The sequence below is a fragment of the Lingula anatina genome, chromosome 10 (assembly GCF_051362555.1).
Source record: "Lingula anatina isolate TDL-2025a chromosome 10, LinAna3.0, whole genome shotgun sequence".
In the NCBI taxonomy this organism is placed as follows: Eukaryota; Metazoa; Brachiopoda; class Lingulata; order Lingulida; family Lingulidae; genus Lingula; species Lingula anatina.
This window is the reverse complement of record NC_141776.1, coordinates 4,245,297-4,272,796: the sequence shown is the minus strand read 5'-3', so window position 1 is coordinate 4,272,796 and position 27,500 is coordinate 4,245,297. Positions and strand designations below refer to the sequence as shown.

The window sequence follows — 27,500 nt, the reverse complement described above, 5'->3', positions numbered from 1 at the left end:
TTTCACTGGCCTTTTGAAAACAATAATATACAACTTTCACTAAAACCAGACTTTTTATTTCAATGTTAAGAGAAGTGGACTTTACCTTCAAAGCCTTTTATTGCATGTGCACTGTTAATATTTAATTAATGTATGCAATGTGTTTTAAACTTTTATTTCAATGCATTTTATGGAAAATGTACGATTATGTCTAGATGACATCACATCCTGTCCAGTCGCGTCTTGATAATGGTCTTTACAAATTTGATGGCATAAAAGAAGCATCTTTTTCACTAGTGCTATGTTAGAGGCACTTTGGCTGCTGCTGCGTAATATCCATCTTTGTCATAAAAACCTCTTTGGGATATGTGAATGCTGTCTATTAGATGTTCCCCAAACTTGTAGTCACGAAACATCTAGAAAAGAAGAAACCTAAAATTAAGTACAGTTAAGTAAGCCTAACAAATGTATAAAAAGATTATTTGCTTTCAACTGATCGATCACCTAATATCAATAAAATCTTCTAAGCATAATTTCTTTAAAATGAGAAACAAGGTAAAAACGAAAAAAACAAACAAAAACAATGAGACAAACTCTTAAATGGAATGTACAAGGATTTCTTAAAAAAAAGAACAGATTTCAATAAATATTTAATACTATTAGATATGTACACAAATGTCCACATGACTATTATGACGTATGCTTAAAATCTTTTTATATGACATTTACACATTTGATAAACATCCCCCTTACAGAAATTTCCTATGGGATGTCATGTAAGAAATTAACCCCAAATCCTTTAGGAACCTATGGGACATAAGTTTCATTTAGGACATTTGACAGAATTCCAATAGAGTGGCAGATTCCATAGAGTCCTCTATGCCTTCACAGACTCCTATAGGAAATTTTCGTAAGGGCCTCCATGACTTACTCTTAACACATTGGTGGCATCGAAGTATTCCCTTTCACCAGAAAACTGAAGCTGTTCCTGCTGTCGTACATCCTGGGATTTTGACGCTATCTCTTTATGAGCGTCTCCAATAAACTTTGCGTTCATAAGTGTCACATGCAGCTTAACCCGTTCGTATCTGTCCTTTTTAAGTAAGCCTGCTGAAACGAATCTGTCCTTAATTCTGTCTGCCAGTACCTGAAGTCTGAAAGACAAAGTAAAATATGTGACAAAGTATACAAAATATATTGCAACCATTTATTAAAATTTAAATAATAAAATAGTTTTTTTTTTCTAAGTTGAGTAATTTCTGTACCTAATGTTACTTTATTTAACAATACCATGTTGTACAAAATCTCAAATTTTAAGATTTTGCATGAAGACTTATAACAGCTAGATGACAATGAGCTACTTGTATCTTCAGGAGGAATAAAATTAAATAAAAACTTATAATTTTTGCAAAACACACTAGGACGCATTGTTTCGATGAATAACCATGGACAATTTTACATTTTACATCAAGGAAAATGTCACAAGAATTATCAAAACCTCCCTCAAAAATATCAATATCTGCCCGACAGAGTGTACGTTTAATTCCAATATCCCCCCCCCCCCCCGTATCAACACAAAATTTATTCAAATAAAACCAGCATCTAACACATATTTAAACAAGATTGTATTATTTCTTCATAAGAATCAGCTGTAACATCATCACTGTAGTTTTTTTTTTAAATCTTTTTTCAAAAGATTAACAAGATTTTTACCTGTCACTTCCATCTTGCAGCATGACATTAGCATATAGGACATTAACTTTTCCTGGCTCGTCGTTCATATACTCCAGACCTTGAATTATAGCATCCAGAGGTTCTCCCTTTAGTATTGGACTGAAATGAGAGCAAAAAAGGAGAAACACATTTCAGAAATAAATTTTTCAAAAAATCAAAACTTTCAAACCAACAATTTGCTGCTTGTTTTTTACGAAGCACTGGAAATGGAAATTCACCAACATCCAAGTAGCAACCAAGTCAGTCTTAAAGTGCAGGAAACGAGAGGGGCTGAGAATCAACCTTCTGGCTAATTCTTTCCTGAATGCTACAATCTCCCTCCCATCCAATCAAAAAATGCCCCCAAGCACTTGGTGTATTAATGATTTTCAATAAAGTTAACAATATACAAGCAAATCTTTGTGGATCTAAAGTATTTAATCTGTCCTTCCTGACACATGCAGTGACATCAGTTTTTTTTCTTTCTTTCTATACATCCCAGTATGCTCTTGACACAAGTGCTCTTGATCAGCTCTGACGTCCATCAACTTGACGCCAGTCACTGCAGTGGCGGATTAAGGGGGGCAAAAAACATTTTTGGGCATCTGCTTCCTGTCATTCCCACAAACCGGACACCCCCACTTCAAATAATCCTGGATCTGCCTCTGTACTGATTCAGAGATAAAAATTTCACTCTTCCCGACTCACTTGACAAGGTCTTCCCTACACTGCTGCAGTAGATCTGTTGCCTTGACAATCTCAGTCCCATTCATCAGTGCCATGATGCCTAGCGTCAAGTGAAGTTTATCTGGGTTCTGGAAAACTGCGGGTACAATGCCTCTGTCCTGTGGAGAGAAACAATAGTTTAAAATTTAAGAAATAAATAAATAACTTTTTATACATACACATACATATGCATACAGTGTACATGTATGTAACATGTATGTAACATGTACACACATGAAGATTCATACAAAATCATCCACATGTATGGATACACATAAATGTATACACAAACATGCAAACCATCAGTCATACATGCAGACGCACACACACGTGCAAAAAAAACACAAAGATGTGTGCGCACACACATGCATGCACCATTCGCCCTCTAAAATGGGGGGGGTGCAAAAACGTGCAAAAACACATGCAGAAAGTTGTGCGTGTGCACATACACATGCACACAAGCCTACTTACCCCATCACATTCACGCAGAACATCTGCCTTAAAATCCAGGAAAGCGTCTTTAATCTTCTGTCCATTCACTGGGAGAGAGAGAAAGTGGGTGAATGGCAGCCTCTGTCTGGCGCTATCCACCATTACCTCTATCCTTGTTCTGGCTGACACTACTCCTTTCCTGTCTTGGCCATGGATTACTGAAAATAGGCAGCAAATGCTGTCAAATGGACAGACAAACATATATCAAAACTGTTCCAAAAAAGAATCTGCTTGGTTTAAGATACGGTTTCTCTAAAGAGTAGCAATTGTTTGAAGAAAGTGTAATTACAAAATTTTGCATAAAAAGGAAAGCAAAAATATCAAATTTGGCAGAGCTTTGATGCTGGTGATGACTACATCATACTGTAATCTACTGTATATTGTTATGTCAAAGGCCGCATTCAGAAAAGTGGACTAACTAGTCCTAGGATCAAATATAGCCAACCCACTTGCATACTTCCCCATGGGACATCTATTCCTTGTCTATTAGCGGATTAGATGGCAAGTTTTTTAGTGGGTCACCATATTTGATCCTCAGAGTATACTTTTTAGTTGGTTGCCATATCTGACCACCAAAGCCACCATTTAAGTTGTGCTTTTGCTGAATAAAAAATAAATATGTGGCAAATGATCACTTTTATACCTATGTCTCCTTCCTGTCCCTGCCTTGGTATTCTAATCTGTGTCTTTGTCTCGTACTCCAGTTTCCTTTTTGTCTCACCCTTTTTGCCGATGATAAATCTGAACATTTAATAATAAAATTAAGGCACACAATAAATGTAAGACCTTTTTATTGCAAAATTGTAATTTTCCAAGAAATTTTAACAAATTTACCTTGATCCCCAAAGTAAACCAAATACATAATCCTTAGAAAAATTACCATTTATACTAACTTTTTCTTTCTGTCTTTTTATTTTTTAGTAAGAAAATTCTTCAAATTGTTATCTTCAACAAAAAGAATCATATCTGCACTGTAATTAAGATTGACTATAAACTGGCTTTCTTTTCACTGAGTTTTTTCCAAATTGGAAATACAAAGATCGACACTCTCTCACATGAAAACGGAAAAAAGGAAAATAATTTACTTGAAATATGCACTGGGTACATCCATTTTGGATCTGTAGCCCTTCTCTGTCTGTTCAACATTGACATCAACACCACAGATTTCATCGCAGTATACATCTCTGTCATCATCTGTGAAATAAAAAGAAATCATCTTTTTATTATTTTAAAAAACAATTTCATCACAGTAAACATCCCTGTCATCATCTGTGAAATAAAAAAGAAATTATCTTTTTATTATTTAAAAAAAAATAATGTCAAATTTTTTCAAAAAATTTTACAGGGATAATAACTCTTCGTATGAGATCTATATTTCACAATAAAAACATTGTGAATAACTCATAGAAATATAATGTATTCTGTTTTACCACAAAAACGGCAGTTATAGCTATTTTTACTGATATCTGAGCTTGTCTTTAGACCACGTGACCTCCATTGATGGCTCTACTCTGTTAAAATCTCTTAAGAGATTTTAAGAAAAAACCAAATCTTTTAGAAAAAAAACAGGGACTAACTTTGAATGTAAAAATGGATTCATTAACCATTGGTTAGTATGGGAAAATTGTTGTTTACTCTAGGAAAATTCATTTTTTGGCTGAAACGAATAGTTATTATCCCTTTAAGTAGTTAATTTTCAGAATGCAGGAATTAAGTTTTACCAATAAATGTGGACAGCTACGACTCCATCTTTGCAAACAGTAATATGGCAGGATATATTGATCACTACCAGTACAGTGCAAACAAAGTGTCTACAATTATGAATGCTGATAATTGACTGGTTAAAGGTACACTACATGGGTTTGAAAATCCCAAAATTCTTATTTTTGGCATCCACAGCTTCTTATAAAACCTTACATAGACCTAAAAATGCTTTAGTACTATAGTAACCCCTTTTTCTGGAGCGTACATGATGTTGATATTTCCATTGGAGCTTATAGGAAAATGGTATCTGTTATAATGATTGGCCAGGCATTTTGAGTTAAAATCAACCTTTATAAATTTTATCAAAAGTTGAATCCAAGTGCAGAGGGGGATAGCTAAATGATTTGTGAGTACAAGAAAATTGCTTATTTGCCTACAAAAATCCATTTTGGCAGCTTAATCTCATTGAGTAAGTGTACCTTTCAATTTCTAAAAGTTCAAAAAATGTAAGATTAAACTTCTAACATGATCAACCATGGTCAAGAATAGTAAATACCAAAAGAAAACATTTCATAGGTCAATTATTAAGCTACTAGTATACATGTACTAGTCTTGGCCCAACAACATTATTCATTAACTAAATGTAATTAAACTAATTCTGAATCAATAAAAGTAAATAAAAAAGGAGCAAAGATTACATTCTTCTTCTTGATATGGACGGATGTATTCATCTTCCTCTCTGCTGGCAGCATTTGTGGAGTACTTTCTGTAACACCGTCCACCAATGTGGACCAGCTGGGGGTGAAGCACATCAAACTCCATCAAGATGCCTCTGCAACAGCTAGATCATCAAATATCAAAATACATCTTATTTCACAGGACTACATTTAGGGTGTACTGAGTATATTGTGTATATATACTCAAGTACAAGGTAGTTTCATATTGCCTTAGACAATCAAGGCGTCAGCAGTAAATGATCAGTGACAACGACCATAGATTTGAACCAAACATAGAACAAGAATCTTAATAAGATGTTGGTTTCTTGAGTCTCAAGGTCCTACATGTAGGAATTAACCCAAGGAAGTCCAGAGAAGTAGGCTTAGTAGCAGAACTAAATGATCGAAACCCATACATAAATGTAAAACTTTGGCTGTAAAATGGATATATATTACATCTGACCCATAACAACACCATGAAAAGGGGTTTGCGTTTCAACTTTAGCGTACCATTAAATATTCTGGTCTTTTGGTGTTGATGAAACGAAAGTGTTGACGCAGCTGACGGTCTTTCTTCCACGTCGTCGCTTACCGGAAGTTGACGGAAGTGAAACTAGATGAGAGCGCATGCGTAATGGTTCTGAAAACATGTTGATTTCGTGCTCTCGGCAAAATTACTTTTGGCCACAATATTTAACGTTAAACGTAAGCATTTGCGTTTAAAATGCAAAAAGGCCAAATGGACAAAACAGAGAAAGTTCACGAGTTGTCTGATCTGGATTTAACCGCAGCAAGCAGAGGAGTTTGGTTGGTGAAGGTAAACAGCGAAACTGAAACAGTGAAAACTCGGTTTGGAGAATTTAGAAATAATTAAAAAGCAATGCAAAACGACCTTATAATATTAGCATACGAGTCCACTAAAGTGTTAAAAACTCAAACAAGAACAAAAAACATTGTTAAAGGAAATAAATGCAATCGCCCTACTAGTAAAATCCAGTTTTTAAAAATGCATGCTCTAGGAGTAGAGCATATTGTAAAAATTAAACACATGTACTCATGACATTAAAGGACAAAGCATGAATTTACATGTTTTGTTTGTGATTTATAAATCATATAAACAGTTACTTAATATGACGCTTACATTTTGTAATTATATATATAAATGTATATATTGTTGTCACATCGAGAACAGCAGCAAATATGTCTAAATTGTTAATAATAAATTATCAAATAATAAATAAACAATATAAATACAGTACAATGGTTATTTTTATCAGTTGTTATAACTTTGCTTTCCAGGTTCCCAAATATTTAGCAGAAAGGTGGAAGAAAGCTGGGAGCTCTAATGAAGTGGGAAAGCTCAGAATTACACAGCCAAGGTACATGTAGGCTGTAGGAATTAAGTCCATACTTGGGAGATGATTGCATCGTTTCCTTTTTTTTTTGTTTAACATTTTTATTGAATATCCAATTAAGTCCATATAAGTTATCACCTTATAACGGTGGGATTCTTTTTGTTGAGCATTTGTTACGTACTTTTAATATGAATGTTGCCTGACTTGAATGGTTTCACAACTCAGACAAAATTTTTTGTTCCAAAGTTTTCAAGTTTTGTTAATTCTGCTGTTTTATTGCTTATTTGTGAGTGATTTTTTAATCATCCTGTAAAATAAGACTTATGAATATGCATATACATATCAATCGAATTCTGGAACTTTTGTGGGAAAAATTCAACAACTATCCAACATTAGGGTTTCATATGTGTGACGAGGCTATGGGGACCCATCTATTCCTAGCCATAAATAAATAAGGTGACCAGTCAATTCAGGTTTTTGTAAATGAAAAGTCTTAGGATCTAGACCCCCAACATCAACTAGTTTTACCACAGAAGTTCCATAATTTGGTTGATATATATGTGAGGATAAGATATTGCTTCATGAATTTTTGGAATTTTCAGGAAAATTGACTTTATTGCTGTGTAAAGGTATTACATGCATTTTATACCTGTCACACACATTTTTCAGATTCCAGGGTGGGAAACCTGAAGTTTTATTCTCTCTCCAAGAATCGCTTGCGAAAAAAGACGAAACAGGAGAGGAGGTTCCAAGAGATCACAAGTTTGTTGTCACGGGAACAGCGAATCAGAAATTGTTCGTGCTCACACAGGATGGTGCAGGTAAAAATTTCATCTGTACGATATTTTAATGTGCATCATTGGCTGATTTGCAGTCATATTGAAGGCATATGTGCAATAGGCTTTTGACCTCTATAAAAATTACTGGAAATATCAGCAATTTACCAGTTTTTAAATTTCCCAATTAAAATCAGTTTGTCATCATGCTATATCCTGACAGAATCTGAGAAAAAATACAAAATCCACTGGTTCTAGTTATAAATAAGATTTTAATTTTTTCCCTTCATGGATGAAATTCATGATGAATCTTTTTCTCCCATATGCAAACTGTATGTCTTTTAATTTGCAGTCCTGTGTCTTATGATCTGCAGTTGTCACACATGTGGCTAAGAAGGTCCCCATGCCTTCTGTGCCCCCCTCTGCCTCCCCCCCTCCATTGTGTTGCAATATCCAATATCTAGTAAAACAGATATCTTAGTAAAAATGAATAGTTACTAGTAATGCATTGAAATTATTTTGTGGATATTTCAAACTAAGGAGTGACTTTTTTTTCGCTTTGTTGGCAGGATATTAAAGTAATAAATTCTTGTGTCTTATTAGTTTAATATGTTTTGTCATTAAAATACGTTTTCATTTGTCTTTTTTCAAACAGGTGTATCCGGGGACACTAATGGTAAGTGGGGTATATATAGTTGTCCATACAGCTTTAATACTCTGATGACATGTACTGTATTTTTTTAATAAAACAAATAAACACAATTTATCAGTCGCACTTTTCACCATAATTTCCTAGTCTTTAGGAAAAAAAACAGTCACGAGGGGTTAGATATGATTCATATGAAGAAAAAGTGTGTGGTGTGTGTGTGTGTGCATGCATGCGTGTGTGTCGTGGCAGCGGTAGTGGAAGGAGGATTTCCAATTTGTTGAACAATGACTGTACTGGTATTGTGATTTCAGAGCAACGAGTAGCAGTGGAAGGCAAAGTCATGCACAGAGCAGAGTGCAGACCACTTGGTGACGATAACTATATGAAGCTTAAACGGTGAGTAAGATTTCAGGATGGAAACTGGCTGTTTATGTTATTTAATAGGGTTATAGCTCAATTATTGTGATATTATGGACAGTCACAATGTTTCTGGACGTACTAATATCACCATCAGTTGTATTTGTTGTCTTTTCATATGAAAAAGACAAGTTTAGGTATAGAGCTTGGTGTTTACACTATACAGATATCACAGGGATGACTTTTTTCGACTATTGGCGTATTTCTGACTTTTTGGGAGCCAAAAATATCATTCACCTAGGTGGCCCCCTAGACCTCATGCCATATTTTCTGACTTTTTTCACTAAATGGCAGTCTCATGCTTGATGTCTTTTTAGGCCTGGTTGTTATGATATCTTCTCATAGTATACATCATATATCTGGTCTGGTAAAAAATTTAAATAGTATTGAAGTGTTTATATCAAAATATAATCATTTTAATTGATTCTCACATCTTTCAATATTGCTTTTACACTGCAAATGTAAAACTTGAACTTTTTGATAGTAATTTTAAATGAATGTTGTTACTATACTGATAATAATAATTAATATATTATTATCAACTTACAGAATACATGTAGAACAACAGAATAAGCCACAGAGACAAGTGCAACAGCTGGACAAGATAGTATTAAACTACAAACCCAAGTCTGATCACCAGTTTAATGTAAGTACATAACTGCTATCCTTAAGGATTTTGTCATCCTTCACCCAAAACTTCTTATTTACTGCCTTCCGTGCATTCTTTTGGCTTATAAATAAATCTTCAATGTTCAGTGACTAAATTAATTAACGTTTACACATGTGATCTTACAGGTGACATCATGATTGCCACTGGGGGGTAAAAACTGAAAAATTGGTTTCTCAAGTATCTCCTTTACCTGAACACCCACTGTCACTGTTTCATCACTGATTTAATGATACCATTTAGTACTTCAAAATCCTCCCGATGCCTCCGATGGTAATCCCTTTGCCATTACCTTTTCAGCTTACGTACCATTAGGGCCACCAATATCCTAAAAGCTATTTTTCCGAATCAGGATTCATTGGTCGGAATGAAAATTTCAATAAGACTGGGCATTTACCCTATTGCATTTATAAATACTTATAACAAGACTGAGATTTTGTTTTAAACTTTTTTCTAATTTAGAAAAATCACAAAATATATACATTAAATAGACACAGAAATAAAAATCAAATCAAAAGCTCTTGGAAACTTAAAAAAAAAAAACAAAATCTATTGGCCATGTTGGACCACTAAATTCATACATCCTGACAAATCTCCTGGTCCATACAAAATATTACGTGTTGTGGGCATAGGACTAGTGGCTAATGTCGCAGACTGCTCTTGCGCTCTCCAGTAGCTGTACTCCATTGTCCTTTACACCTCCATCCTCCAACCATCTCTTTCAAACATGACATTCAAGTCACACCTTCTCTCCTTCAACTCCATTTTCCATCAAACTTTCCAAGCTGTTCCATCTTAGTCTTCTTTCCTGACCATAATTGTTAATTTATACCATTGCAGAAAGACTATTAGCTGTTCCATCCCTTTTTTTTTCTCACCATAATAAATTTTATACCATTGAAGAAAGACTGCTAGACTGGTAAGCTTCTCCGTCACTTCTTTTCTCAACATGATTGTTATTTTATACCATTGCAGAAAGACTACCTAGCCAAGAAGAAAGATGAAGGGAAAAAATCACGGAAGGACAAAGAACAAGTCATGGATATGTTATTCTCAGCATTTGAAAAACATCAGTATTACAATGTGAGAGATCTGGTCAACCTGACTAGGCAGCCCGCGGTAAGTTTTTATTGATTTATTTTTGTCACACTGAGATCTTTTTATCAGAGCACACATTTGTTTGACAGGAAATTTTGACATTTTTCCTTCTTTTTACCAAGGTGTGTTATTATATCATTCTAAAACTAAAAACACAGAATAGTTGTGATTCTAGAGGATATCTTGAAACAGGATTTAAAACAGGAAAAACCTAAACATTCAATATTTTTTCTGTGTATCTATTCTCAGATTCAATCCAAACTATTTTCTTAATACCAGTTTCAATTTAATACACAATTTTCTTTCATTGACTGGATAAAAAAGGTATTTCATCCTTATTTACAAGTATTAGGCTGTTTTTATGAAAATTAAGTGTGTCTTAATTATAAGTTATCCTTTCCAGCAATTACTGTTGCATATTCTTCTGTAGCATCACAATATCATTCAGGTTCATGGTATTTTCCAAACTGCAACTCATGCATATTTATTAAGGCGGGTACAAGTGCTCACCCAAATGATGACTCATTCCAGGGCTGGTTAAAATAAAATTTCATGCGTGAGTCACATGATTGTGACCTGTAGCTTCTCTAACGCAATCATTGCTCAGTTGGCCCATGTTTGAGAGATTAATAGGCCATGGCTGATGCAATTATATATGGGTGAATGTGCTGGTATTCCATTATTTAACTTAAGAGAGTGACTCACAAAATGCGGGTCATTCGACCCTTCTTTTAGGATTGGCTTTTATGTGAATCATCTTAGTCTGGTAACTTTTGCTGCAGATTTTTAAGAAGAAAATTCATCAGAGCTGGAATGTGTGCTATGACTACTATACATGGCCTGATTCATTGACTGTATGAACTTGTGGTGTGGAGTCACTGTCTGGTGTACACTGCTTATGAGACAAAAGAACGCCTCTCCTGTTTTCTTGTAACACCCTCGGTTCCAGAGTTCACTAAAATCTGACCTCTGTATTATCAGCATGCTCTGCTGTTTCTAGTTACTGTTACTGGAATAATAATAATAATAATAATAATAATAATAATTTATGTCTTATATAGAGCATTGTATCATTATACATTACATGGCATGGACAAACTTTTACTGTTGTTCATTAAACTGTATATTGATTGCACATAAATTTCAAGTAAATTATAATGTTTTGTTTATTTATTTATTTTTTTTACCTTGGAAGTTAAATATTTAAGGCACCAGATAAAACTTGGGCCCAAAGTTGTCATATGGAAAGTTTGAAGAAAAAAAGGTACTGGCGATACAGGTGTGTGTGTGTGTGTGTGTGTCCGTGTGTGAGAGAGAGAGAGAGATTATTATTTATTATGACATACAGTATATGAAAAACAATATGTTAAAATTATAATCCTCTATTCAAAACATATCGTACAGATGCAAAGAATACCTAACTATACAGTTATATCAGAATATACAAAGCAAATAATGTCTCAGTCACAGATTAAAAGAAAAAAAAACTTATTAACCCATTTTAGATATGCAATCTTACACAGATTAAAACACAATTATGTGTTTATCAACATTTTGCTCAAACAATGGTTTCTGATAGTAACATACCTTTGGTTTCGAGTTATCAGATAATCTAGGAGTTACAAAGCACACAAATATAGAAAGACAATTATTTGATAAATATAATTGGTCACGACAAATGGAAAGGATATAACTAATTGGTTTAAGGATCATCACGTATTATGGAAGATAACATTGATCAAAGTGCTTACCTTTGTAATTGAGTTAAGTGCAAATTATTACATAGATATTGTAATTACTCTGTAAATTTGAATAAAATAAATTAATGATTTTCCACAAAGTTGTGGTTTATTCATTATGCTTGAAAGTCTTGAATTAAAAGTTGCTTGGCTTGGAGTTTGAAAGTATATTTTTAGGTGCATATAATGATAAATCTTGGAAAAATATTTGAGAAATCTGGGTGTATGAAGATCTTAAGAAATTACAGTAGATACATTTGTTTTGCTGAAAACCACTTGGAAAAAGGCCCAACTGTTAAGGGCACTCAGTTTTTTAATGATAACTTAATATGAATACATTTTGAAGGCCGTGTAAACACCATGGTTAAAATTTTACAGAATAGTTAATAATACTATATCGTAGCTATATGCAAAGTTACAGAGGTTAGTTTTATGTTGACTTTATGTGCAGGCTATACAAAGTTTTAAAAATGTAAAATACCTTTCCACAATTCAGGGTTGGGGTCTGTAGTGTCATGCAGTCTGTTTTAGAAATGAATATATGCTTCCCAACTGGATAGGGGGTGGTGTCTTTGATATTATCTAGCTAGGGCAGGCAATAAATGTAAGGTCCTTTTCACATTATAAGTAATACTTATCTGAATTGCAACACTTTGAATGGTCTTAAGGCGTAATAACACTATGTAAAGAGGGGGAGGTGTTGGACCAATCGACATAAATCAGGTCAACTGGTTGAGTGAGGAATAGGTGCTCCATTTAGATGATTCTCTTGCATACTATAACCAAGTTGTGAAGTTCTCAATCTCTCAAAATGTCACAGTGCTGATAAGTATACGGCAAGGTGGGAAAAGGGCATATAGAGTGACTGTATCAATATATATGCAAACAGAGGCAGCAGTGAGATGAGTTTTTCTGCCACAGTTATGAAACTGAAGTATTACCCATATACTGCAAGTTGCATTTAGAGAAAGGTAATAATGAAAATGAGTTTAGATATAATAAATAAACGTCATTTGCCCTAGAAAATGTCTGTTAAATGTTTTAACCGGTGCAGAGCATCTGCGGATGCATGGTTATTGTTGTAACTTTTATCTCTGTAGCCATCATATTGTCCCAGATGTCAGCTTCACAAAGGAACTATTAGGACAAAGTTGGTCTTAACTTTAAGACCATGGAATTTAATCCACTAACTGTGGGAAAATATTGTAGTAGTTTTCTAATATCAAGTGAATATTAGTCTATATCCATTTCTTTATTTTTATGTGACAGTTGCAGAACTGGCTACCACTGATTCATATTGGTTCAGATAGACTAAGAATTCTGGTCTATAAGTTAAACCAGCTTTTGGTCATAACTTCTCTCGTGAAACATGGGCTTAAGTAATCCAGATATGAAGCCTGACAAGTACAGTCTGGTTAGTCTAATTTATCACTTTTCTCCATATTGGAGATGGTCTGTGGTTTTCTAGGCTCTGTCTAATCTTCACATTCCATGTTAAGAGGAGCAACATAAATTACGGCTTGGTATATCATTTTTTTCTTCTTATTTCACCAGAACAGACATTTTTAGACTGATAAAAATGTTGAACGTGTTCTTTAAAAAAGGCACTCCTGTTTTTTTTTTTTTTTTTTTTTTCAATAAAACATGCATGAACTGATTGCAGTCGTTGTGGTAATCAGATTTTGATACAAATGCAAGCCTGAGGTAATTCTTCAGGGATTTTTGCCATTCAGTTTTATCAACTGTATCAGTTAGGGAGGAGTTTCCTCTTGAACGGTCTACCTTGCAAATGTCTTTTTTCCTATGAATTTCCACATCCGTGATAGATGCAATATTGATATATATGAATAAGAACCCTGCCATTCTTTTGGTCTTTTAAATTAACAAGAAATTTGACAGATTTCTTTCATAGGCTGAAGTATTCCCAATCAACATTTCTGTGGCTGTCACTGTTTTTAGGAAGGAGGGGAAGGGTTAACTGTTGTTTGTCTGTTCAGGTGCGTTCATCAGGTGAAAATGCCACAACTGTTCTTTAACTTCAGTAGTTCCTGCACTTCAGTTCTCGGTGGGAATATCCAGATGTTTTTTACACCTGTTCGATCTTACACACACCTGAATGCGTGCACACACACACACACACACACACACACACACACATGGAAATGCACGTGTGCACGCACATGAACACACACATATGCCTGATATACACTTAGGCAAACACACGTACATGTATTCAGATCTCTTCAACACTTTTTTACTATCAGATTCAGAAGCATACACTCACATACACAAAAACTCTCTCTCTCTCACACACACACACACACACACACACACACACACACACACACACACACACACACACATAGCTGTTCTGTACACCTTTCTACTCCCAGGTCCCATTCCCATAGATACTATCAGTCTATGTAGATCGATCCAACTATGCAATGACTCTCACTGAATGCAATCAGTTTAACAGACTAACATGGCTCTTCCTGGTGCTAAAGAGAATGCAGAAAAGCTTATGTGATATTATATGATTATATGAGCACATTGGAAATAAGGTGGCGTCTCATTCAGTTAAGATGATTGCACTCAGCTAGAGTCCCCAAAGAGTTGGATAAATCTGCATTTAACTTATGGTGTCAATAGGAATGGGATCTTAAATACACATGCATATATACACGTGCACATGCACTCTAACATAAAACACAGAGACGAACATATACGAACATACAATCATTGATGTCAGCAGATATTTTTGCAATGAGGGGGGGGAGGGAGGGGAACAAAATATCTTATGGATACACGCGTATGTGCAAGTCAGAATGTATTTTTCATCAAAGCTATACAAGTGTAACCTTCTAGGTAAAAGCCCTGTGCAGTATTCTGCCCCTTCCTTTAGTACAGGTAATGATTTAGAGGACATTAAGTCTACAGTCATGTACCTGATGTACAGGTGAAAAAACACCTGGAATCTAATCTGCAGGTAATTTTTGATTTACTCTCATAGAAGAGATGGAGACTAGTGAATTTTAAATGTGATCTTAAAAATCAATAATAAAACACTGGAAAATGGGTTTTTACTTCATTTCCTTAAAGTTTTAGGAAAGAATTTGCTGCTGATTGCTAGAAATACAGGGCTATACAGATACCAGTGCCCACTTGCTGTGAAATGATGGGTCCATCTTATTTTCCTAGATAGGATATTAGCCCAAATCGTTGGACCATCCTTAGTTTTTTATGGCACATTTTTTGAGGATGATGTGTGTGGCATTTTACCTGGCGTTGAGGTAGTGTTGACTGGGATTCACTCAAAAGGCATGCAAAATCTTTGTTGCTGATAGAAAAGAATACTTATCATGAGAATTTCCTTTGAATGAGAAAAGTGAAAAAGTAACATCTTTCTCTTTTGAGCCAATTTATCAATGATCAAAGACTGCTCAAATTTTTGAACAAGAAAAGTGAAATATAGCTTATTCTTCTTTTGTGCAAATTTACCACTGACCAAAAAATGATTAAATTTTTGAACAAGAAAAGTGAAAAAGAACCTCTTTTCATTTCATGTAAATTTCACTGTGCCCAAATATGATCAGGCAGAGCACGTGCAGCCAATATCAGCTGACAGATTTGTACTGGAATAGTGAGTTTAATCCATGGACTTAAATGAGAATCCCCAGCCTTTAATAACCCATCAGGCACATGTGTTTTACTGAGCATCTTTAGGGATGATATATGTGATCATGCACCTGATTTTGTGGTAACAGGATTCCTTCTGGCCATTTGTGGCACATCATATTTTTACTTCACATTTTCAAACCTCTCCCTTCCTCTTTGTTATCTTCTGCCTTTTCAAGATTTATCATTTGCAGACACTCACGGCAATGTTTCTCTGATGCAAAGCCATCTGATTTTCCACATTTATTTCAGTTTTACTTTTTTTTTGGGGGGGGAGAGGAGGTATTTATTTCTGTACGGATTTACTTTGCCTGTTTAGAAGGAGACCTTCTCACTTTCAGTTCATATGGAACTTACATGGATTAATAGGACTGGTATCATCTTATTTCACTTCTCACAATGAGGGAAGTCCTGTCAAGGGAAGGGTTTTGGTTTATCAGTGAATAAGATGCCTTGGAGATTATTTTTTAGAGTTTTGTCAAGGTCTTTTCTATTTTTTTTTTTTTCATAAATTCACATACTAGTATTTCTTGGCCCAATTTGTTAGTGATGATTTGGTAGAAAACAAATGATCAAAATCTGAATGTTTTGTGTTTTCCTTAGCCTAATTTTGATACATTTGATGTAAAAAAAGTTAAATTAAAAATTAACAGCTCGGACAGACCAAGATCTGGTTGTCATTATGGAGGGCAAGGTATTAATTTTCTCAGTTTAGTCTGAAATTGTCTTGCCAGGTGTTATTATGAGTGTAACTAAGTTTGTTGTTGGAATGATGAATACCAATGTGTTGTAAGGAATGTTTGGTAGTGATACAGCTCTAGTGTGGGTGCTATGTCATACTATATGCTTTGGATTTTGCATCTTTGGCTTTCAAAGACGTTTTTCTCACAGAGGGTCTATTAAAGTTTCAGGGACTCTAGCGCTGTCTCTCTGCCGCTCTCTCTCTCTGTCTCTCTCTCTCTCTCTCTCACTCACACACACACACACACACACACACACTAATAAATGAAATTAAGAAACTGTAAGAGGAAAAAACCAGATGTCCCCCATACTTAGACTTAAAGATAAGCTTTTCTTCAGTATTTTAGTGACAAAAAAGGTCGCCTGTCACAGAGTTTCTGCCGACAGATGACCTATACATGTATCATATCACTCTGTGTGTTTTGGTATAATACAGCTATTGTGTGGTGGGATAAAAGGCGGTTGTCTAAAGGCTCTATCCTTTCATTCACTGGTCTAAAAAAAATAGATTAACCGGATATCTTTTTTTGCATATGGATGTGTTTTAGTGGATATTGATATCATCAATTTCCATCGATTTCCATAAAGTGTTCCACACTAGATTGTACAGTGTTGCCAGAATATGTAAATATGTATGAATATAATAATAAGAAATGTAGAACTATGGTAATTACCTACTATTCTTAAAAGCCTCTGTAATTCCAGTATCTTGCTTTTTCAGCATTTATCATCTTTAATTATTCATAAAAATGTACTTTCATACACAAAGCCAACTAACTTTTCAAAGCTACCGAATCAACCATTTTACCAACTGCTAACAAAACATTTTATTGTAGAATTGTATTAAATCATTTTATTCTTTTTTAATGGATAACTACTGTCATCAACAGTTGAGACACAAAACAAAAGACACCCATGTATGGGTGTACTCTGGATATGCCAGTATAATGATATTCCTATGATATAAGAATTGATGGTGTGGGCGTGCATATTAGACTCATTGCACTGTACGAACAGACACATGCCTTCCATTTTAACTGACATCTCTTGTATTTCACAAAGAAGGGGGTAGGCTGGCTCACTGATAATCTCTTTTTTTTTTGCCGGGGGGAGGGGGGGTAGAGTAAGACAAATGTTAAATAATTTTAGACGATGGTAATATTACTGTAATATGTAGAGCATCCCCCTCTAAATATGTCAGTGAATAACATAACATAACATAACATAACATAACATAACATAACATAATGCTTGAGTGTGCAAGCCCTAGGCTTATGATAATATTATGAGCATGCATGGTAAATCTATTACATTGTGGTCACAGATATGTGTTTTTCCATTTAATATTCCTACTTAAGAACCCATGTGAGCTAACGTGGCATTATTTTCACATTAAGATCAGAATGATGAGTTTGTACGAGGTGATCTACGCAGTGACTGTTGCGTGCATGCATCGATAAATGTATATTTTTGGTCAATTTTGTGTACCGCAACAGCTGGTAGTTGTAAATGAGATGGACACATACATTTGCATTCATATTACTAATACTTATCATAAATAGATTACTGGTAAGATTGATATTGTATATTGCCATGGTAATGATTACGTTAATAAGCCCACAGGATTATGTGAGGGGATTAAGTAGACTCCCCCCCCCCCCCCCCCACACACACACACAAACAGTGACACACAGGCACATACATACACAGGTGCACGCAAACACTTTCTTGGTGCAAATTATCAAAATGGGCAAGAAAATAATTTGCGATATCCAATTCAAGTTTGATTTTAAAATTATAATGGGCTCCTAGCTATGGCAAGTAAAGCACATCTTAAATTCTATCCTGTATGAAGCTTTAATATAGATATCTGAAAGTGAGGTACTTTATTATGAAATCTGAGTAGATGCAATGATAACAGTCATTTTTCATTCCGGTAAAACAAGATTTGGTGTTTTATGATATTTTTTGCGAGTTGTATCTATGGTCAGATCATACTAAATTTGCCAGGAACTGAATACAGCAAAGCTTGAAACAGTAACTTAAAGATAATTGAAAATTGTCTTATCGTGAGATCTGTGTAAAGGACCTTTCATGACCAAAACTTAGTAGAGGACTTCTGCAGAAACAAAAGTTCTTTCATTAAAGTCATAAGAATTATAAATCATACTCAGAGATTATAAAAGCGGTTTCCTTCTACAGTGACAAGCAATAAATCCATAACTTCAATGGGGGGCAAAGTAATTAAATCTCACACAATGATAATTTTGGCATTAGTTAACCAGACAGATTTAGATACGATTCAGATCAAGGAGGTCGGTGCTGATATATTTCAAATATGTTATCAGATAGGTTCGAATAATAGTACCACGTCGCTGTATTGAATAGGATGATATATTATCATAAACTGCTTTAAATTTATTTCCGGACGCATTAATGAAAATGATGTAAATTTGGGAAGTGAACAAAAGGAAGTGTCACAGGATTGAATGGGAATGATACATTACTGTAAACTTTGTTATATTTATATCCCCACATTACTGTACAGGGGGTTCTGAAATAGTGGACCTTTTTACCATAAGAACATAGAACCTAAATTAAATTTTGATCCAAATATGACCTTCCCTGACCTAAATAGTGGTTCCTTTGAACTCCCCCCCCCCCCCCCCCCCCCCCCCCCCCCCGGCCCTCTTCTCTCCTGCCAACACAGGTCTGTCAGGTCTGTTTGATGTAATAATCTTGTGATGACAGATGTCTGGAGTAACATGAAATTATGTTATCTGACATCACGCTTATATAGGTCCATGTCTATTGATAATTTATTGATTAATGTGGTATTATTAATAACATTAAAGCTATTTCTGTCCGCTGTGTAGCCTGTGTTTAATTTGCAGGAATTCCAAATGAGCCCTAATCAGATACATGTGATGTAACTGATGTAGCTAGGGTACAGTTTTATATTCAGGGTTAGACAAAAAGACCGAAATTACTGTCCTTATGGACATGTTTTGGATAATAAATGAATCTTTAGTGCTCACTGGCTAAATTTGATTGCATTTACATAAATATCATTTTACGAATGATGCCATAAATGCAATTTTCGGTATTTTGCTGATATATTAGTAACAAAAATGCAAAGCCGGCTACCCTATAGCTTTATTCTATATAGTAAAAGGACCCTAAATACTATAGAGAAGTAGAATATTTTGTCCAAATTTATCTGAAAGATTGATAATTTTCAACACTGAAAAGATGGCATAATTACCGTATTTTACTTTACATGCCCAGTTGACCAAAGGGTTGACCACGGGTTGTCCATTACCTTATCTGTGGTCAAATAGGCTGTGGATAGAGGAGGGACACTGGGGTGTTATTTACGGCTATTGGTTTGTTGATGTGTTGGAGGGCTATTTTTAATCCCAGGGTTGTTAAGTTAGATTAAATCACACCAAATTGGGATTAATATTGTCAGAATAGATTCAAGAGTTCTCTCTCTCTCTCTCTCTCTCTCTCTCTCTCTCTCTCTCTCTCTCTCTCTCTCAGAGAAGACTTAAATTTCCATGAAGAAGGTTTTTCATTGTCTCTTGTGTAAAAATGACAAAATCAGTAAGTCAGTCTTTTGATCGAGAACCTTTGATGGACTGTCAAGAAAATCACTTATCTGATTATATTATTTTGCACCAAAGTTTAGTACAAAGGTTCTTTCATCAAGAAATTACTATACAACTAAATAAATGAAGGAATTGATAAAAGGCTGTAGAAATGTATAGCATTGCTCGAGGATGACAGAATAATCAACGAGCATTTACACACATGTCCATTTACACTCATGTACTGTACACATTTACAAACTTGGAAAGGATAGAGTAGGTATACAAGATGTATACAAGATGTAGCCTCTTGCCAGTATCTCCTACAGCAATTTATCATTATTTGTCTGACATTTTTTACACAGGCAAAAAAAGGACAGCGAAAAAATGTCCTGCAGGTAGGTAGAGCATTTGTCCAAGAACTACAGTTAAAACAGCACAGGTAGAATGTACCTCTATCTGCCGGTTATCAATCATCTGCTGGACACCAACTTGTAGTTGACAGATAGTGATGGGCATAATGCCAAGAATACAGGTGCCCTCCCTGTCACTGGTCAGCTAGATTGATAAACAAACAAACAAACAAACAAACAAACAAACAAATAAATAAATGATATATAGATTGATGGATGTATTGATGGATGAATAAAGGAATAGATGAATGGATGGATAGAGAGATAAACAAATGAAAAAATGAATAAATAAGTAAATAAATAAATAATGATTTATAGAGCTTTGAATGATATATACTATACATTTGTGGGCTGGCTAGCCTGCAGTTGATAAACACATAAATATTAATAATTATATGCCTCATGTTAATGTATGTGGAATGCTGACCCAGACAAGCCTGTTACTGGTCATTCCCATGCTTGGCAGATTATTAGAATATTCTGTCATGGTAGCATGTACACACCTTGGGTGTTTGCTGTTTTCGCCAAAGAATTCATAAAATTTATTAAACTCAACAATTAAAGTTGAAATGAACAAAGATGTTTAATTATTTGGATATCTTCACAACTTGCCTGTTATTAGGAAATGAAAACCAATATAAATTGACTTGCTCAGAGCAGATATCTGGATAAGTAAATACACCAATAGTGACCCAGACGCTATGCAAAAAAACAAAATGAAATCCTCGAAGCTCCTCCAGCTAGGTAAACCAGGTGTGTTTTATCTTACTAAGTTAAGGAAGTTCCAAATGAATGCAGGTCTGCTAGCTCTGAATACTGCATGCAAATGTTGTCTTTGGGATAAAAAGAATTTTATTTTCACAGTAAATGTTGGAATAATGTGTACTTGTTGTTACAATTTTATTGCGGAAAAAAAGAAAGAAATTGAATAAAGTATTACACATATGAAAAACTTGCCAGTTTCCTTTACTGTGCAGTGAGCAAAAAAAATATAATAATCATCATAATTAAAAAGTAAATTGTTATTAGGCTCAAGGGGCTTTTCACCTATGATGTTCACTTTCTCACCATCTTAACAGAAGAGAAAGAAAACCCTATCTTAGCCTATATCATAAATACAGGGATTTCACAGACAGACAAAGCATGTAGTCATGAGATAGCTGCAGCAGACATTTCTGCATGCAAGACAATTATTGTAACAGTTCTTTTTGTAAAAACCAACAAACGAAAGAGTTAAATGTAATATAATAATACAATAATAATGTGTGTATGGTTAGGAAATAAACTGCTTTTATGCTAGGTTATATATATGTATTATATATATTATATAAATATATTTGTATGCTGTCACCTTCTATAAGGAAGAGTCTAAATGTATGTATACATGTAGGTGCAATATACCACTTGTATAATATATGCTCTTTGTCAGTGGCTGTTGTACAAGCTATATAGTAATAAGTCTTAAGTCTTAATCTTTCACCTATATAGCTCAGCTGTAGACAGTGCAGGTAGAGTGTGTTTCCATTTCTCATTCTCAGTTGATATGTATATGCTTGCTTGTCTGGCATATTGAGGAATTAGTATATATATATATATATACATGCATTTTATAGATGGCAGGATAGGGGAATGCAGCACCTGTTCTACATAAAACTGTTATTGTAGATTATTTGAACAAACACAGCAAAAAAAAAAGAAATAAAAAAGACACAATGATTATATATGGAAAGTGAATCTAGATTGATGAGTGAAAACATACATAGGGATTTATTTTCAAATAAAGCACTATTCAGTCCTTCACATTGCTGAGTAGCATTGTTGCTTTGGTTTAGTGTGACTGAAGTGTCAGTCGCTGTCGGACCTGGATTTAAGGGCTTATTCCCAATGATACTATTGTTCTATGTAGATCAGTCCAACTCCGCAGGGATTTTCGTTAAAAGCAGTCAGATAAACATGCCTCCTGGTGTCAAGTAGAATAAAAAAAAAAAGCTGTTGATTTTATACTAGTACATTGTTCATCTGTTAGCACCTGGAGTCCCCATCTGACTGTGGCAGTTTTACTTCTTGAAAATACACTCAGACCTACTTGTAAAGAATGTACAAGAAGAAGAACAAATATGATATGTATATAATAGAATGTCTAGGTAGAACACCACTTTAACATTGAAGGTTCACTGATAAGCACTAACATTGATGGATGTACGGATAAACTCATGTTGCTTCCAAGCAAATTGCTTTGATAGCTGCTGTTACAGTAGTAATTTAGTGAGAAAATCAGGAAAATGGTATTAATTTTATTTCTCCAAAATGTTGTCTCTACTTTGATATTGTTGATTCTTTCAACAAAGCACTCTACAATACTTCTACTTCTTACTCAGGTCCAAAAATAGTATTTTTCAGTTGTATTAAATAATGATATTTTATCAACAGATTTTACATGACAGTAAATTACTGACTAGTGCTTTACTGGATTTTGCTATAAACAAAGAAACAGTAAAATTTTGGAGTCTCGGTTGAAACGATTAAGTGGGTCAGGCCTACATTAATAGATACGTTTGTTCCATTTATTACCAAAGTCAAGAAGCTGCATAAAGTCTTTCATCTTTCAGGCATTTTGTTGGCGAGGTTTTGAAGTGTGATATTTGCTGAAAATGTTTGCCCACGCCTATGAACTGTTTATTGTAGTCAATATCGTAGGCGGAGGGGTCTGACTTATTGCTAACAACCAATACAGGTTACGGGATGTCTCTAGAAAGTAATTGTTCATTGCCTCTTGTTTAAAGATGGAAAATGTGATGCCTTGTGGGTAAAAAGAAACCTTTTCTCTCTTCTAAAAACAATTTCTTGTCTGTTTTATATTTGTTACATAAAGGGAACAAAACTTGATCATACATTTTCATATTAATTGTGGAAGTAATATCAGAAATAGATGACTTCATACTTTAGGAAAGCTAGGAATTTCTTTGCAAAGAAATAAAATAAAACGTTTTTGAAATAAAAAGAAAAATCAATATAAAGAAGTGATCACCATATTGTTGGTATGATAACTTAATTTAGTCCTATAAACTTTGATGTCAGTGAGTTTTTTGTCTTTTCTTTAATTATTTTAAGGCTGGATTTATTATTGGTTCCCACTTTTCTCAAATAATAGATAAATAAACAAATAAAGTGAATTGCATAAAAATGATAATCAAAACAAAAGGGTTGGTTTATCGTCATTTCAGCAGAAAGAGGTGTACTAGTGTATGTGTGTTTGTGCACCCATATTTGGAGGGGGGGTTATATTTTGTCCATATAAAGGTCTATCAGGGGAAAAAGAATTAGAGAAAATTTTTATCAGATCTTTGGTTTTGCCTCATCCCTAATAACTCGCCTATGGGGCACCGCACACAGCAGGTTATCCTTAGTGGAACCTCAAAATTTTACAACTGATACATTTGAGAGTTTATTCACCTAATCATGTCCAATGTATCAAAAAGGAAGACTCCTGCTACCTTTAAACACCCCCATTTCCACAGCGTAGAAGTCGAAACAATTTATTTAATGTGTCATTTAGAAGCAGACAGTTAATTGGGCTCTTTAATTCCCAAACTACAGGCATTAGTTAGCTGTCAAGGGCAATTTGATGTTTTTAAGTAAAGAAAACTACTTTTTTGAAAGGTATCTCCAGTGTAAATCATTGCAGTCAATTTCTTTACCTCCACCAGTGAAGGAGTTTTGTCTTCATCAGCATTGGTTTGTCTTTTGGTTAGTGTATAAGGTCTCTCAAAGCGTACTTCACAAATTATGTTGAAAATTGTAGGACAAACAATTTTTTGGGGCAAATGTTGACTAATTATGAATATAATTTCAACTGAATTTGGCTCTCCTGATATTTCAAAGAGATTTTGTCTCTGTTTTCCCTTTCAGTAATTGCCTTTTTCCATGACAGTGTTCGCTAGTTTCTAAACATGAGTTTACTAATTTTATCATAAACAAAGTTAGCAAGTTATAAAAGATCATGGTTGTGCTATCTCTTACTGTGGGAAAGCTTGCGCTGGGCACAGTTTTGTAGAGAAAAAATATATCATCCTGTCTCCTTCCATCTGTGAGGATTTCCCAGTCAGAATAACGAGTTGTACTCCAGGAAAATTGTTGATCTTTAATTCACCTTTCACATTTGCCATGTTAGCTTCCAGGTTCAGCCAGCTACCTGAGTGAGACGCAGACGTTTTGTGTAATATTGTTAAATGCCAAGGGCAGCATTTGGGTTACCATATGTACTGAGCAATTTGAGGCAGCGTTTACTGTAACAGTTTTCTTTTTAAAGTATCGGTTTAAATCCCAGTGTGAAAAACATAGGTTTTTCCCTTCTTCCCCCTTTCTCTCTATTAGTTTTAAATTTTAATTTGAAAAGGAAAAAAAAGTATACATTTCCCTCCCCTCTCCCTATTTCCCATAGCCAAATAAAGCCTACTTCAACAGCTCATTGAATTAATTTCTCTTATAAATTATGTACAAGCAGACGGCAGAATTAAAGACCTTGAATTATAGAATTATGGGAAAGAAATCATGTTGTGCATAGATTATGTATGCAGGGGAGCTGGCAGTTTATACTATTAGTAAGTATTTTGTGACGTGACTGGATTAATTTTAGCCTCCTTTTGTGACTAATTTGGATCCAAATCAGATAAATTTACCCCAGCTGAGTATAATGCCACGTGGTGCTGAGGTAAAAAAATATGATAACATTTAATTTTAATAATAATAAAATATGACTACGTATACTGTAAATATGGAGGTTAATTATGGACATTTATTGAAACAGTTTTGTAAGCAACAGTTGTTAAAAGAAATAATGGATATCATTAATGTTTGATATAATGTAAAGCATGGCTTTTGTTGAAAAAAAAATCATAAAAATCATTGATTTGAATTAATTTGGTAATAGTCAACATTCTCATAAGGCTGCAAGATTTCACACTAAATTTATTCCTAATGGAGATTAATATTGGCAAATTTTACTCATTAGAGTAAAAAACTATAAACTTAGAACTCAAAAACAAGTCCACCTCACAGATTATAATTTTTTCAGTGACTTTGGATAGATACCCTGGTGATTAGGGAAAAAGTTTTGAAAACTCCAACAAAATAAAATTTTGCTACATAAAGGTATAACACTCACTACATGTTTCGAGTTGTCCGTCTCCTTCAGAGTAATCTCTGGCGGTAACCTTGATCTTTTATCTTAGTTGTGTAAACATTTATTAGTATTTTATCAGGTCAATAAAAGTCCCTCTGCCAAGCCGACTAAGAAATAACTTGAACATGGTATCATGCAAATAAAATCACCCCCTTTTGTGATAGATCATAAAATGTATAGATTATATAAGAAACCCCCTATATAATACTTGGGTAAACACACCCAAGCACGTGCTTACAACAATAAGGAGTGGAAGATTGGTCTACAGTGCTATATTGCAGGACCGGGATTCTGTACCACGGAATTCAGAGAGAGAGAGAGAATGCATTAAATAACTACTTTATGAGAGGAAAGTCACATTCTCTAGAATCCTTAATACTGGAAGAGAGCCCACTAAAAATATCATTTTCTCTTCTCAAAGAAAATAATTAAATTTAACTAAGACATCAACCATTTGACTTCTTGTTGTAATTTCAAGAGTTTTGGTCAGTTCATTGTCCACTAATAATTTACCTTGAAAAGTGAAATGTTCAAGTTTATTGAGTAGTTACTGTAGATGTCATAAATGGCTTTTGATTTACATATTTTTCATCCCTTTATATGGAACAACCAGACATAATGACGTTACAGTGTAGTTCTGCAGTATCCAATCTTTATAATAAACTGGGGATATCAGCATCTGTTGACAGATCTCCAGTCATTGCATCTTTACAGTGACATATCAGGATTACGTTGGAATGTCAGACATAGAGATCAAGAATCATTGTTTATTTTTTCAGTTAATTTTTTTTATTTGATGGAGGGTGGAAAATGATTGGCAAGCATGTTCTCTTGATTGATCCTTTGAATTTCTTCATGTTGTCTGTACACTTGCCATCGTTGGTGTCCAGTTATTTTTCATTTTATGTACCTTTGAATTTCAGTGTTTTATGCCCTTACACATTTCTTTGCCTGATGTCTGTACATTCGCCATCATTGGTGTCTGGTTATGTTTGGTTTAATGTTCTTTATTCTTGCCATTTCAGCCATATCTGAAGGAAATCCTGAAAGAGATCTGCGTTTACAACATGAAGGCCCCACACAAGAACATGTGGGAACTGAAACCAGAGTACAGACATTATAAAGAAAGTTCAGGAAGTGGCACAAATACATAGGGGGCAGCAGTGGTGTGCCAACAAAAAAGGTGATGAACACCCAGAAGAGCACTAGCTCGTGGAGTTGTTCAGTGTCAAAAAGTTGAGAAATGTGGGCATTGTACAAAAATTGAATACCAGATTGTGGAGTCATTCAATGTCAAAGAAAGACATTGAAAAAAATTAATACAAACATGAGACCTGTGACAAGGAAAGACAGTGAGTAAGAAAGGAGTACAGGTCTGGGGAGTCATTATATGACAAAGAACTGAAAAGTGAAAAAAAAAATGACTGAATTCAAAGTATGGACTCAGAGCCACTCTTTGACAAGGAAAGACAAGAAAGGAGCACTCCAAGCTTATAGCCGTTCTGTCACTTGTTGCCAGAGGGCAGCATTGGTATTGTACAACAAGAAGAGTACCTTTGCCGAACCAAGGAGTGGAGAAGGGAGGGCGTGGGGGCTCATTTTTAAGGAAACCATATTATTTAAACATAGTATTATTTAACTCCGTTCATAACTTGACTTAAGCTTACATCAATAGTAGAGTAAATAGAATAATAAATACAAACAGGATTTACAAATATTGTTAAGTTTATTTGCCTATTTCTTTAGAATTACCCTCAACTTTCTAGTTCACAGTTCTTTCACATCAGCTCTATTAATCCATGCTACATTACAAATACGTTATCCTACTCTTGAGCTTCTTCAGGAATTCGTAAATACATGATCTAGCA

The 27,500-nt window shown here is 34.5% G+C and overlaps 2 protein-coding genes across 3 annotated transcripts; one reads left to right on the top strand and one right to left on the bottom strand.

The window, feature by feature from the left end:
• Window positions 1–40: 40 nt before the first annotated feature.
• LOC106167125 (activating signal cointegrator 1 complex subunit 1-like) lies at window positions 41–5,980 on the bottom strand. Of its 2 annotated transcripts, none has more exons than XM_013545833.2 (9): window positions 5,841–5,980; window positions 5,313–5,455; window positions 3,996–4,104; window positions 3,554–3,651; window positions 2,890–3,068; window positions 2,401–2,537; window positions 1,693–1,812; window positions 911–1,133; window positions 41–395 (listed from the first exon to the last, which is right to left on the bottom strand). In XM_013545833.2, exons 2-9 carry the CDS (start codon window positions 5,434–5,436, stop codon window positions 279–281), a joined length of 1,107 nt encoding a protein of 368 aa, XP_013401287.2. In that variant the 5' UTR covers window positions 5,437–5,455; window positions 5,841–5,980; the 3' UTR covers window positions 41–278. The 2 variants fall into 2 exon arrangements, with proteins under 2 accessions (XP_013401287.2, XP_013401288.2); XM_013545834.2 differs by having other exon boundaries at window positions 5,313–5,446; window positions 5,841–5,939.
• LOC106167126 (general transcription factor IIF subunit 2) lies at window positions 5,976–27,349 on the top strand. The gene is made up of 8 exons (XM_013545835.3): window positions 5,976–6,147; window positions 6,630–6,709; window positions 7,355–7,506; window positions 8,117–8,137; window positions 8,422–8,506; window positions 9,077–9,173; window positions 10,170–10,313; window positions 26,658–27,349. The coding sequence occupies exons 1-8, from the start codon at window positions 6,055–6,057 to the stop codon at window positions 26,784–26,786; spliced, it is 801 nt and encodes a 266-aa protein (XP_013401289.1). The 5' UTR covers window positions 5,976–6,054; the 3' UTR covers window positions 26,787–27,349.
• Window positions 27,350–27,500: the final 151 nt, after the last annotated feature.

What these genes read in the sequence shown, in the direction of transcription:
- LOC106167126 (XM_013545835.3), top strand. Translation starts at nt 6,055, where the DNA reads ATGCAAAAAGGCCAAATGGACAAAACAGAGAAAGTTCACGAGTTGTCT. An exon ending in AACTATATGAAGCTTAAACG is followed by an intron (nt 8,507 to 9,076) that starts GTGAGTAAGATT and finishes ATCAACTTACAG; the next exon opens with AATACATGTAGAACAACAGA. An exon ending in AGTCTGATCACCAGTTTAAT is followed by an intron (nt 9,174 to 10,169) that starts GTAAGTACATAA and finishes ATACCATTGCAG; the next exon opens with AAAGACTACCTAGCCAAGAA.
- LOC106167125 (XM_013545833.2), bottom strand. Translation starts at nt 5,436, where the DNA reads ATGGAGTTTGATGTGCTTCACCCCCAGCTGGTCCACATTGGTGGACGG. An exon ending in CTGCAAGATGGAAGTGACAG is followed by an intron (nt 1,134 to 1,692) that starts GTAAAAATCTTG and finishes TTTGTCTTTCAG; the next exon opens with ACTTCAGGTACTGGCAGACA. An exon ending in ATGCCACCAATGTGTTAAGA is followed by an intron (nt 396 to 910) that starts GTAAGTCATGGA and finishes CTTCTTTTCTAG; the next exon opens with ATGTTTCGTGACTACAAGTT.